The sequence below is a fragment of the Apis cerana genome, linkage group LG9 (assembly GCF_029169275.1).
Source record: "Apis cerana isolate GH-2021 linkage group LG9, AcerK_1.0, whole genome shotgun sequence".
Lineage (NCBI taxonomy): Eukaryota > Metazoa > Arthropoda > Insecta > Hymenoptera > Apidae > Apis > Apis cerana.
Window position 1 is genome coordinate 480,412 of NC_083860.1, and position 16,335 is coordinate 496,746.

Here is a 16,335-nt window from a genome sequence, read left to right on the forward strand (position 1 = left end):
TTAAATGTAATATATAGAATCTTAAATATATAGAATCTTCTCGTAAAATCTTTAAAAAGTCGATTTTAGAAATAAAAAACAAATAAAAATTAATATGTATGAAAGTATCGATTATGTCTTATTTATAAGTAATTTCATTTAATTAAATAGAATGAAGTCAGAATTTAATGAAGATTTTATTTCCGTTTTGTTTAATTTCAATTGTTTGTAATCTTATAGATAAACATCAACATTAATCGATATTTTTATATACCAATTTTTGCATTTGTTTCCATTTCTAAAATGGTATCCCATATTAACACTTTATACATCGCATAGGTGAGAAATAATTAGATATAATAGAAATTATTTTATTAATTAATCAAGTATTTAAATTAATTCTAAAATAATATAATTAATCTCATATTATCTTTAACAATTTTAATATTACAATTCTCTGAGAACTATAAAAACCAATATAAAAACCAATATGAGAATTCATCATCGAATAAGTAACAAATACAAATTTAATTTATTAAATATTAATGAACATTTTTGTATTGTAACTAACTGTTTTAGTACAATAGATTTATCATTGTGTAAACTATCAATTATCTATAAATATTTATCAATACAAAAAAACACATGAAAAATAATAAATGATTTATGTACTTTATTGTGTGTTTCTGAACTCCAAATTTCTTTTAAAAAAAAAATTCCCCTTCTTTTTTTACTACAAAGCAATTAGTAAACAAAAATGATATGAATATCCAATTCACGACCAAATCAATATATAGCATCCCTCGGTAATTTATTTAATCCAAATTGAAATCAATATCATATCATTTAAATAAAGCCAAAAGAAAATTGATCCAACTATATTGAAAACTGTATTCTGAACTAAAAAAAAATATTTTCAAACATATATATATGAACGATTTAAAATGAAAACTAAACTATTTTGAATACATAATTATTAGTAATAATTTCATGTCGATATTATAAAGATTCCAAAAAACAATTCTTAACTGTAAAAGCAGTTAAAGAAGTAACCAATACTTTATTTCCGAATCCTTTCAATAACAATTTGTTTCTAATTATATTTCTTAATTCAAAACAGAAAATTAAAGAAAATTAAAATAAAAAATAAACGTCTTTATTTTAATCACTTTATTTTAAAACGATTTTTCAAAAAAATCGTTGATTTAATCTATAAAGGCAAGATTAAATCCTAATTTCAAGAATTCTTACCACAAATGATTAAATCTCGTTATCTCACTTATTTATTCAATCAATATTTGCAAATTTTAAAACTATATAAAGTGTAATTAACAATGGAGCATATTATCATTCATTATAAAAAATAAAATTCATAATCATAAATAGGCAATATAAGATCTTGAAAAATATTTTGAAAAATAAAGAATCAGTTCGAAATTTTTTATATTATTTAAAACATATATATATATATATAAATTATGCAATAAATTATAGCTTTGCTCTAATTGTTAATAATAATAATTCGTACAAATTGTTAATGCAATAAATAACTGAAATTAAAAAAATTTATAATCAATATTTGCAATATTTTTTTATTTATAAATGAAAAATATTATTATTCATAAACAATTTCATTTATTGTATATTATTAATTAAATCAAAGAAAAGGTATCAAGGTATATCTATTTTATATATATAAATTTAATTATTTTTCCTATTACAAAAAAAAATTTCAAATAAAATTTATATTATTTCGAATTTTGATATTATTAATTTTTGCGAAAGTAAATTATCGAATTATTTTTTAAAATAAAATTATATCGGATACATAATTATATGATCTAATCATTTTAAATAACTTATAAATTATTTGTTATAATAATATTTTAATCAAAAGTTTTATGGTTGCAAAATATAAAAAAAGACATAATCTATTAATTTTTTTAAATGGACATAGAAAATATATAAAAGTCAAACTTATTTTTTTAATTTTGTAATCATGTATTTTGTAATAAACTAATAAATGTAAATTGTTATTCTATATAAAAAAATTATTAAATCATTTATAAAAAAAAATTATTAATTTTGAATATAATTTTGCAAAATCTCTTTGTAAATTAAAAAAAAATGGATAAAAGAGTATGGCTTTTATGTTTTTCATGTCTAATAAATTTTTTATAAGAAAATTAAAATGTATATATATATTATACATATATATATATTTTTTCTTTTATTTAGAATGACATTCATTAATATATTTAAAATTTATAATATGATTTTAATTAAAAAAAAAGATGATCTTTATATATTTTTATGAGTTTATTTTCAAAGAAATTAATCATAATAAATACTCGAAATTTCATTTTCGAAACAGAATAAATTTTATTTAAAATATTTTTTCTTTAACAAATAATACAATTAAAATTTATTTATATATAGTTTATAATTGTTTTACTTCTTTTAATTTTTAATGTTACATCGATATAATTGAAATTATTTTGAAAAAACATCAAACTTTCACATTAATGTTTAATATTTTCCTTAAAAAATTAAGTATAATATATATATATAAACTATATATAAAATAATAAAAACTATATATAAAATAAGTATAATATATATATAAACTTCTTTTATTTAAGCGTAATTTTAAAATGTTTCTTTTTTAATAAAGATAAATAATAAAATTTTAAATAGTTTTCTTTTATATTGGATATATATATCCAATATATATATATATTGCATCCTAAGGATATATTATATCCTTATATTTATTGATATATTTATTCGAATAATATCGATCAATTTATTAATTTTACAATTTACTAATTAAGAGATTTAATTAGTATTTATTTTATTAATTAGTGTTATTAGCATTAATTTAATTAATTAAGAAAGTTTAATGTACATTTTACTAAGAAATAACGAATTGCATTGAACAAAACATTATAGATTATATAATTTCATTTAAAGAAATTTATCACTCATATGATTTTTATGTATCCATTTATAAATTAATTATTTTTTGTTAAAGACAAAAACTGATTTGTAAAGCAATTAGACAATTTAAATTTTATTTTCAATAATTCCAATATTTTCAATAGTTTAGAGTTTAGTAGTTATTTATTAATGAATATTCCTCATTTTCCAAAATCTCAATAACAAGATATAACAATGATGATTACTTTAAAAATCACATTTAGGCGTAATGCGTAATGTTTACAACGGACCATCAGAGAAGTTATAAAGTTGCAAAAATCCTAATATCCATGTGCTGCGGCGCAATCTCGTTTTTGGAAATCGTCCAATGCAACCATTTTTTTTAACTTCTAAGAACCAAAATCCGTAATATTTTTTTAAGATCAGATAATTACAATTTAGCAATTCAAATTAAATCGAGTTAAATTCACATACAATGCAAATCAAAGCATAGTTGGAAATTATAAATAAAATTCAGTCAGTCGTTAGTCAACAGCAAATGTTTAGAACCAATCATCATTAATTCATTCAAGACTCACAATATAACACAATATAACACAAAGCTCACAATATAACAGAATATAACACAAGGCTCACAATTATAGTCTTACAACCGTAGGTGGTTCTTCAAGCGATAACTTCTTTTTGTATAATATTCAGTTTCATTTAATTAGATTTTAATAATATCACTTTCAAAATTATTAAAATAATCTAAATTTTTTTTATATTCAATAAATATTTTACAAGTTTTATAAATATTGAAATTATGTAATTTCTTAAAATTATTAATTCTTGTTTGAATCTTTTATATATATATTATTAATAATTTATAATAATAATTTACGAATAATTTTATTGTGTTTATTTCTTAAAATTGAACATTTTGCATAATTATCGATTGACTTTTTGAAATATAAATGGAAATAAAAAAAATATTTTTTATTCTGTATATTTTAATAAAATTTAGGATAGATTTCGATTTATATTTTGTTTAATTTAAAATCAGAATAAATTTAGGCTAAACTAAAGTTATATTAGATATGTTATAATTAGATCTTTAGATATATCATATCATTTAATTTAATTGTTTAATTTTAATTAATTTTAATTAAGATTCAATTCAAAGTTGTCAAATAAACTTAAATTAAACATAAACCTAGTCAGTTTCTAATTAGAAAATCGAATTAAAGAAAATAATATGTTGTGTATTTAACTTAAATCTATTTAATCTAAATTTATTTTAAATTTAATCAAATTTATTTAAATTTTATACTAAGTATAATATTTATATATATTTCGAAATTATTATCAAAAAAGTATTCTTTTTTTCTAAATAATTATTGTACATTTCTATTTAAAAGCAATTTATATTGATATTTTATATTAAAAAGAAAAATATTTTAAAAAGAAAAATACACAAATATAATAAATTTATAATAATAATAAAAAAATAATAAGAAAAATCTCATAATTTTAATATTATTAATAACTTTGACTTTAATAATAAGGATATATAATATAATAAATATATATAATATATATATTAATAAATAAATATAATATATATATAATAAGGAAAAGTTGATAAAAATAGAATGAATAAAACGGAAATATTAACGTTTTTATTAAATAAAAAATATGAAACAGTGATCATTGAAACATTTTATAATTGATTACAATTTTGTGAAGAAATTTTTTTATATATATCAGAGTGCGAAAAATTTGACGAATAAAAGTTTGAATATAATAATGGCATGATAAATAAGTATTTTTTTAATTTGACTATTAAATTTACTTGTTATAATAATAATTAATTGTTATAATTACTTGTTATAATAATAAAGATCAAATAGCTATATTATATTTTAATTGTTCAACCAATTCGTTATCTTACATTATTTAATAAAAAAAGGAATAAATTAAGAAACAAATTAATCATTAGTGAATTTTTTTATATTTTCTATCTTCTGAAATCGATAAATTGAGACAAAAACAACATAGGAATTGTAATCAGCACAATACAAATTTTTTCGAATAAAATGAAAATGAGATAAAAAATAATATAAAAGTCAAAGAAATAAAATAAAATCTATATGATAAAAATTAAGAAATATATTTTAATTAAACTATAAAATTATTTTTAATAAAAACAATAGTGGATATTATGAATGATTTTTATAAATATCTATGTTTAATATTCTAATAAGATGTTGGATGATCTTTAGATTGGATCTTTAGATTTGAATGATATGCATGATATTTGTATTAATCATAAACATAAAATTCAGTCGGTATTTCTGACTGATGAATATTTTCATATTTTTTTATGTAAATTATTTACCTTATTGAAAAAAAAAGAAGGATTTTTCGATTAATGTATAACGTAATTCCATAAAAGTCTGGGAATTGATTTGACCATTAATTACATCATATTTCGTTTTATAAAGAATATCATTAATTTAATATAAATTTGATAATTATTTTGAGACATTGAAATCATATTGAATATCATATTGAAATAATCACTTTGATATTTTCCCTTTTAATATATACTAATATATAATATATTATATGTGTGTATATATTTATATTATTATAACAAAATAGGAATTATAATTAAATAGCTAAGTTCAGTTTCTTAAATTTGAATTTAATTGAATATTTATAAAAGATTATGTTAAATGTCAATTTGAAAACTGTTTGTTTTATCAAATAGAATTAATACAAAAATCATAAATATTTAATCAGAAATTACTTATTTAATTTTTTGTTTGACTAATAGAATTAATACCATACATTTATCATGCAATTTTTATAAAAAAAATATTTGGAAAAACTTTATTGTTTGTTGGTATATTGAGTATTATGTTATTTTTAAATTTAATTCAAAAAATAAAAAAATATTTCAAAAAAATTCAAAAAAATAAAAATAAAGATATATATATATATATATATATATATATATATATATATATAAAGATATATATATATATATATATATGCAATTCGCCAACGATTAATTTATCTTTTAAATTTTATCAATAAATTTTATCAATAAATTTAGTTTTATTAACTTTTATTAACTTTTCTTATTTTGCTACATCTCAAATAATTTAAATAGAATTCATTTATTTAAATATTTAGTAAAAAAGTGCAATCACTATAATGTACAAATCTATTTTAATGTTTCAATCTAATTTAGATAATACTTTTGCGTATTTCTTCTTTTTTTAGATTTTCTTTTTTTCGAAAAAATAATCAATTATTTTAATTAAAATTTTATTATCATTGTTGTTGGTGGTGATATTATTGTTCATGTTATTAATTAACAATATAATCCATATTATTACTTATTAACTTTATATGACTCTAATTTATTCTATTATTATAGAAATATCCTATTATTTATTCTATTATTATAGAAATATTCTATTATTTATTCTATTATTATAGAAATCGTTATTTCAATTATTAAAATATTCTACTGTATTTAAATATTGTATTTAAAATATACTATTCTTTTTTAATATAAAATTTTATAATATTAATTTACAAAAAAGTTAATTTTATTTCAGATTTTTTTATCTGTTATTTATACAAAAACATTTCAATAAATTGACTTGAATGAATTTTTTATTATATTTCTAAGCAATCATTATAAAGAGATTTAAATCTGCTTAAAACATTTAAAAGATTTCATTTTTCTAATAATATTTTTTATGATTTATATAATACATATGTATATCGATTTATTTAAATTTATCTATATAGTATAAAGAAAAAATCACGATACGAAAAGAATCTTTTTTTATCAAATAAATTTAAAAAAACTAAAAAATTCTTCTACTTTTAATTGATAACTTTAGAGAGATCAATTATCTAGCTATAAATATATGTAGTATTATTAATTTTCATTTATATTTTTTTTTTTCATTTTTTGCCTAAACATTAGCATCTAAGCTAATGTTAAGTATAATTTAGTTATTAAAATATTTTGTAATTGATCTTATTATTATTAACTTTGTTATTAACTTTGTTTCTATATTACGTTTATTACACCTCATATTTTATTTACATTAGAATATTATATTACATAGAATTTTTTATATAACTTATTTAAACTGAAAAAGTGTGGAAAAACATTCAAAAGAAGAAACATTTTATGTTTATGTTTTTTCAAACATAATAAGTATATATTCAAAATCGAAGTAAAATTTTTAAAAGAATAATTATTAAAGAAATATTTCATTCATTATGTTTATAAATTTGATAAATGGAAAAATTAATCAATAAATAAATTAAATATAATTAAATATTAAATGAAAGATACTATATAATTTATATCATTATTCTTAAATAAATAGCGGTTTAGATATAATATACATAAAAAAATTACTTGATAACAATGATTCAAGAAACCAGAAATTTTTGAAATTCAATTTATTATCATGTTTGATAACATAAATGAGGAAAAAATATATATAGATAAGAAAAAAATTAATTACTAATGATAATACTTTTAAAAAATCAAAAATTTTATTTCTATATTTATTGAAAAATTTTTGCTCGATAACTTAAAATTGAATACATATCAATGCACAATATTGTCACAAAATAAAATAATCACCATTTTGAATTAATTTTCCATTTTTAAAAAATTTATAATGTTAATTTACATATTTCCTTTATGCCATCTAATTTTCAATTACTTCTGATTTAAGAAAATATCCACTTATAAAGTTATGAATGTAATTTAATGAATAAAATTTTTTATTATTATATCAATTTGATATAATAAATTAATTCAAATAAAAATAAATTAATTCAAAATCAACTAATTTCGTTTTATAATCGTTTTCTAGCCGGACGCAAAAATGGTGTTTGATGTAATCCAAAGAATGGAAGATACGGAGCCATTTAGTGAGGAACTTTTGGCTGCAATGAATAGACTCTGGGCTGATAGCGGGGTCCAACAATGTTTTGGCAGGAGCAATGAGTATCAACTCAATGATTCGGCAAAATAGTAAGTATAAATAAATTTATTAATATATATATTTTTTCAATGTATATTCTTTCTTAAAAAATTTTTCAAATTATTATAATTTCTTTAATATTTCAAATATGTATAGAGAAGAACATAACATGGAATCTATTAAATTAAAATTGGAATGCTCTAATAAAAATAATATTATAGTATCATTTATTATATGAATAGTTTAAAATAATAATAGTATAATTTTCATTATTCTTATTTTAAGATTATTTTAAGATTATTGTTACTTTAATTAAATATGAATAATATTTATTTTATATGAAAAATATGATTATTTTGCAAACTTTAATAACTAAAATGTAATTTTATTAATAAATTTTAATAATAAAAATAGTAAAAGAATATTAATAAATTGAAAATACACAAAATATTATTGATTCAAATATTATTTTAAATGACAATGATAACAAATGTTTATAATTGTTTGTATATTTATAATTTAAAAAACAAATAACAGGAAAAAAATTTGAAAATTTATTTATATAAGTATTTGATTACTACACAATTTTAAGATAAAAATTTGACAACAAAAAATATATTTTATATTTATTATTTATTTTTGCAAATATTTAAAATAATCTTTAAAATAATTTATTCGTATTTAATCGAAAATATATAAATTCATTTTTTAACAATTTTAAGAATATTATTTTTTTTTTTTTATTTTTATTAAATCATTTTTTGGAGGGGGGGGGGTTACATGTAAATCTTATTCTGTGAGTAATATCTTATCTTAAATAGTCATTATATATCATAAATAATCATTGATTCGATCGAAACCTTTATTCTAATTTCTGAATATTAATTGAAAATGGATCAATCAGAAAATTTTATTTAATTTAATAATATTTTATATTATATATTATTTAATTTATATTATTTATCCTAAGAATTAAAATTAAAATGATTTTATAAAATTGATTTGATAACAATATTTGAAATCATAAAATTATCTAACATCTCATTTTTTAAGAAATTATTATAAAACTTAGAAAATCTAACTTAAAAAAATTCCGTAAATGTGCATTTTGAAATTATTTAAATATCTTTCTATTTATTGAGTAGTCAACAAACATGATGTTTTGTTAACAAACATGACGCAAAATAACACGGAAACTTTTAATGATATTTGCAGAATATTAATTATCATTCAATAATTATTCAGAATTTTATTATCAGAATATTTAAATAAAAGTTCCATCTATTTATTTTTATTATATAATATTCCATCTATTATTTTTATTATTTTTATTATATAAAAACATATATTTTTTAATATTTGTTAATGTAATTGATCATATTTTATAAGATGGTATTAATCCACTTCTGAAATTATCAGATTTTTCGTTTAATATTAAATTCAGTTTTTTTATAATGTATAATAACAATTTTGTGCAAGATAAAGAAAATTTTTAGAACTAGCTGCATTTCATTTGTGTCGATGATTATATTTATTATAAAAAAATAGAAATGAGAGATTCGAAACTTCGAAATTTAAGAAATTTTAAGTTTTCGAATTTTGAAATTTCTTATTATTTCTATGATTTCAAATTCTTAAAATTAAAATAAATATAAATTATATAAATCTTTATAAAAATGCTATGATCATATAAAATATTATATTCATTTTAGACTCAATTTTAAATTTATTTCATTATTATAATTTTGATCAATTATTATAATTTTATTAATTCATTTAAATAGTTTAATAAAATATAAAAATGAAAAACTTTTTTTAAAAAATAAATTATTAGTTGACAAATTTATTACGAATTTTTGAAATTCGAAGTATTCTTGACATAAAATTTATTAAGATTTTAATATTTGAAAATAAATATTTATTTATTCTTTAAAAAAAAGAAAAAGGAGGAAAAATATTTTAAATTTTAAATACTTTCAAGAATTTTAAAAGATTTTGAAATCTTAGATTCATAAATCTAAAAATTAAGTTTTGATTCATTTCTATAAAAAATTTTTAGTTTTTTAGGTATTTTAATTAAGAAGGATAATAGGAATAAGAAGAATTTGAAGTAATCTTCTTATGTTATATTTATGTTTTTCTTGTGAAAGGTAAATAAAATTAAATAGATAAAATATACTGAATTTCACAAAATGAAAGATAAAATATTTCCAAACTAATGTCTTTTTTTCAATAAGTGAAGTAATAACCTTTAAATATTAAATCTTTAAGAAATATTTAATTAACCTCGATTAATATCAAACTATCTATATTTCTAATTTAAAAAATAATTATCTTAAAATTTTTTGATGCACTTATCTTATAATACATAGTAAAGTTGAATAAAAGAAATCTACAATAATTTTTAATTGAAATTGATTGTTAAATTTATTAAATATAGAATCTAATTTTTACATTTTTTAAGAAATTTTTTGTAGAATTTCTCAAATAACCTTAAAGATATTTCAAACTATAGTCAAAGAAGAATATTTCTATATTTTTAATTTTCCACATTCTCTCTTGTTTATATTATTAATTTTATATAAATATATAATAATATATTTTGATTTTTTATTGTACATTTGATTTTAAATTTTAGCGTTTATACTACAAAGAGCAATATTCAATAAAAATACAATTTTTTAAAATAAACTATTCACAGTTCTTAATTTTTCTGTCATCTAATTTAGAATAAATCCAAATTTAATAATAATTCAATCTTTTACAGCTTCATTCATATTCAGTAGTTTGCTAACTTCTAAGAAATTACTTACTATTTGGCTGACGACCAACAATTTAATTTCATTTATAATTCTCGTTATTACATTATATATTTTATTCTGTGAAAATTATTAATTTTATTAATATTTGAGTTAATTATTTCTAATATTAAAATTTCTATTAAAAATTATTGTTTGATTACATAGTTTAAGATAATAAGTAAAAGTAATAAAAATAATTTAAAATATATTTTTATTTTATTAATGAATTTTTAAAATTTTTTTGTGAAAATATATTGGATAATATAATAAATATCATAAATTTTATATTATATAAAATATATATTATATAATGTATTTTAAATAAAATACATTATATATTTATAACATTTTCTATAATGTAGCAATATGAGAATCATTTCCGAAACAATTTATAATTTTAAGAAAATAAATTAGACGAAAGAAATATTTTTTTTACAAATGTCATTTTTTATCATTATTTTATATCATCATATTTTTTTATATATTAAAATTAATTTTTTCTATTATATATTGTAATTAATATTGCAATACATTTATTCATGAATGATCTTAAACTTTAAAATTTTCAAAATCAATTTAAAACTTATGTTAAACAAGATTACAGGTTTCAACAGATTTCAACAATAATTTGAGTTGGATAGATATTTAAATATTTGCTTCTTATTATTCTATATTGACAAATGATCAACAATATGTTATTTAAAGCAAAAAAAAAATTGATATGATTTTCATTTTTCATATAGATAAACTCGATAATATCTGAAAACATCTGAAATATAGAAAAAAAGAAATATAATAAAAGAATTTATAAAGAAAGATTTCTAAAACGTAATTGCGTCCGATATATAATTTTATTAAAATATTTTGTGAAAACTAATAATATCAACGAAAAAAAAAACAAAATATTATAATACTTAATAAATCAGAGAAAATATAATTCTCTGAAATCCAAAAAAAAAATCCATATGTTAGTATAAGATAACTTAAATGTGAAACTGATGTTAATGTAATAATAAAATAAGCATATTTTGTATGCTTTATATAAAAATTTTATTCTTTCTTTTATTCGTTCATCATAAAATCTTTTATCATATCAACTTTCAAAATTGTTTTCTGTTAATGATATAACAATATGAAAATAATGAAATATTTTTCACAAAAATATTATTTATTAAATTATTCTTCACAAATCTTACTTAATTTCAAAATTATTAATTATTGAAAAATAATTGGCTACATTGAGATAAATTGATAGGAAAAAACTATTAATTATAAATGTTTTATGCACTATCATAAATAATTGATATAAAATAATTGAATCCAATTTATTAATAATTAGTATGAAAACTCGATGCATGTTGAATTTTTGAAAGACGAACTAAAATTTATTAGAAAATGTATCATCAAATAATTATTTAAAATTTTGGCATCAATATGATAAGTATCTAACACATTTCTCACATACTTTACACAATACAGAATCTTAACAAATAATTCTTAAATCAACAAATTAAACATAATGAACTTATGATCGGCTTGTTTATTCAATTTTGTATTTTGCAAAGTTTTCAAATTCACTTCTATTGTTGAAAAATAAAATTTCAATATAAATTTCAAAATGATTTTAAAATTTTAGAATCTTAAGATCATATTATCATATATCAATAAATGTATTATAATATTAGCTATTTGATAGAAAAATTTATTTTTATACACAAATATGAAAAGATAAAATTTTAAAAGAAAAATAAAAAAAATGATATTTATAAAAAAATATTTCTCCCATTTAATTTATGTTTGAAATATCTTTAAAGATACTAATAAACATGTATGTTTAGTTTGTTTTAAATTAAAATTATTCTAAAAAAAATTAAAATATGTCGAAGTACAGAATTTCTTAACAATAAAAATAAAAAATGGCACATTGAACTGCATATAATTTATTTTATTTGATAATTATTGCTTTGAAAATATTATAACATTTTCTAAAATGAAAACTCTGAAAATTGATTTTTACACTATTACATATAAAAAAAATATTTAGATAGTCCGAGAAACACTTATATATATATTAAATTATTATATACATTAAATACAAAAATCATAAGTTAAAAATAACAAAAAAAGACTTCTACATTAATTATTATTATATATAATTACTATATATAATTATATTATATAATTATATATTTATTATATAATTATTATTTATTTAAAGTAATCTTATATAATTAATATTTATTTAAATTAATATTTAAAAAATAAGCAGAATGATGTTAATAAAAAAAGATAGATACATGAAAATTGAAATAACAATGTTTCAAAAATATAAATATATAAAATATATATAAAATACTAATATAATTCTAAATATTATGTTAAATATTAATGTTATTAAACTAATACTAAAAAGGATCATGATATTTATCACTAGAAAATATGATATCTAGTTAAATAAAATACTAAAACATACAATATGCGTATACAATGGCAATGATTCTATGATGAAGATTGATTAAGTGATTAAGTTACTTTAATCTAGAAAACATGATATATCTTAAAAATATTCTAATAATAATTATATATGTATACTTACATATATATATATATAGTAAAATCAATGTAAAAATAATATCTATGTTATTGAAATATTTAATTTAGATTAAGTCAGACTACATTTAATTATTAACTATTCAAATGATATTTAATTATTAATAAATTATGATTTTTATAATCAATCAAGATAATATTATATTAACAAATTGTTTAAATGAGAAGTATATTATATTTATATTACTATATTATTGTCTTGATTATATGAATAAAAAAAATAACATTTCTTTATATTTTTTAAATTTTTAGCTTATTCTCTATTACTTTTTTCAAAAATATATTTTAAAACATAAACATATGAATCTATTATCTTTTTTACTTTTTTTTACAAATTATAAAATATATTAGTAAAAACATAAAAACGATTAAAGATTAGGGAACATTTAAATCATCAAATGATTCATAATTTAAAAAATGATAAAAATCTAAAATTAAAATTAAATGGGATTTTTTAATATTTTAATTTAAATTATTTTTTTAAATTGAATTACTTCATATATTTAAATAACTGTTTTATATAATTAATAATTTTTATATAATTTATTTAATCGTAACTAAATTTACAAAGGACAGTTATAAAAAATATGATATTTTCTAAAATAAGAAAATTTTATGTAAATATATATGTTTAAAAAAAATTTACAAAGGACAGTTATAAAAAATATATTTTCTAAAATAAGAAAATTTTATGTAAATATATATATGTTTAAAATTGTGGTGGTAAGAAATGTTAAAATTGTTTATTTTTGAAATTTTATTGTAATTAATTATACATATTCCAAAAAGCTATTAAAAATTTCACTATTAAATATTTTATTTTATACTAAATAGATATTTATACTTTTTTTTTTAGATATTTTATATTAAATATTTGAAATTCTAAATTATAGAAAATATAATAGAGATTAGAAATTATAAGAATAATATACTGGATGGAACGAAATTTGTAATATGATCAAAAATTAAATAATCGCTCCAAAAAATTAATAGAGAATATAAAACACTTTTTTATTTATTTAAGATAAATAAATATAAATTAATTTAATATGATTTTTTAAAATATTTCTTATATTTTATTTACATTTTTTCATTAAATATAATAAATATACTATAATAAATATAAGATTATATTATTTATAATATATAAAATTAATTATATTTAAAAATATTTATTATAATTTCGAATTAAATTTTTTCAAAAACTTAAATAGTTTAAAATATATAAATTTCGCTCTAGTATTTTGTTAACAATTATATTAATATCGAAGTGTGTCGATTTACTACTGTGTAAGTATTTATGCAAATATATATAATTTTGATTGATTATATAAATCACAAGAAAAGAGTTAAATATAAACGTAAATTTTAAATGTAAATCTAACTTATAATCTTAATTCAAATTTCAGCAATGCTAAGCCATTATCACATAAAGATTCTAAGTTTCAAATTATATAAATAATGCAAAGAAGAAAAAAATAGTGCAACTTTAAGGAGTCAATTCTTTTTTCTCTTTTTGCTTCTCTCTTATTTAGGTTCAACGGCGTATTGATCGTCGATGACGTTACGCCACGCCCGATCACGTGATCTAAAATGGCCGCCGACATCATCCCTACCACTTTTCCGTCTGATACTATGATACTATGTTTCTTTGTTTTCACCTTCCACCCTCAATTGTTTCTCGTTTGATTCTGTTACCGCTTCTTTCTGTACGCTAAGAAACAAGAAAATATAGTGATACATAAGAATGTAAGAATACAAGCTGGAATGAAAAACAAAAGAAAGAAAACAACACTCATTGTTACAAAATTGTAATAATTAGACACTTAACAATTAATGAAGAAAATGGAAAAAATAACTGAGAGAAAATTGAGTGCAAGGACACGAAAATTCTGATGATTTTTTAGAAATTTTTTTTTCGATGAAAATATTTTATATATGATTTAATAAAAATATAATATATATTTTTTGTGATTTTTCTTTTCTTTTTTCTTTTATTTTTTCTAATTTAAAAATATGATATATTTTTTTATACATAAGTTATATATAAACTTATGTATATAACTCTAAATTAAAATATTATGTTTTCATAATATAAAAACTAAAAATTTTTTAAATCTAATATATATATATTTTTTTTATTAAATATATATATTAAATATATATATATATTTTATTAAATATATATTTATTTTTTTATGTATTAAAATTCAATATAAGATTAATACTTAATTTGTTAATGTTATAAAATTATTTCTAAATGTTTTCAAAAATTTTTATACAATATAAATGCAAAAAAAAATAATAAAAATAAATTGAAAAATAAATATTCATTATTTTTGTTTTTATTAAACTTTATATATTTTTATTATTTTATATATATTTCATTTAGAAAATATTTTATAATATGAAGATTTTAATTACACAAATTATATTGAATTATTCTATATGTATAGTTACTATATATATGTATTTAGTCACTACATTTCATAAATGTAAATAGTGATTACGTATTGAAAAACGTATAGTATATGATGTTTATTATATATATGATTATATGATGTTTTTTGAAAAGCAACTAATGATAAAACCATAATGCAACACATACATAAAGCATGTGCACGATGTGTAAATAAGAGATTTTTAAGAAATGTTAAGCATTTTCTTCCTTGATTATTCATTATTAATATTCTGAGTTATTAACGATAAATGTAAAAATGTATATAAAAGCTTATTATTAATTGTACATGATTAGATATTATTATATCATATCCACAAAAATTTTGATGGATATTATAAATCATAATTATAGTTGTCGAAAAAATTTCCATAATTATAAAAAGTACATCATAAGATTATGTTTTATAATTATATATATTTAATATATTTTTTAATTAAAAATTAGTAAAATTAAATTTTGTAATTATTTTCATATGTACCAGTTATTTGTACCAATTATATACAGTTTACAAATATATATTACAAATTATATG

At 16.5% G+C, this 16,335-nt stretch overlaps 1 protein-coding gene across 2 annotated transcripts in view; it reads left to right on the forward strand.

Annotated features, from left to right (window-relative positions):
* LOC108001957 (guanine nucleotide-binding protein G(o) subunit alpha) overlaps positions 1-16,335 on the forward strand; it is a 111,527-nt gene that overhangs the window by 65,489 nt on the left and 29,703 nt on the right. For both annotated transcript variants that reach the window (XM_062079777.1, XM_062079776.1), the window contains one exon: positions 7,821-7,981. In XM_062079777.1, coding sequence (XP_061935761.1) covers positions 7,821-7,981 — 161 coding nt within the window. The remainder of the gene's footprint in view (positions 1-7,820; positions 7,982-16,335) is intronic.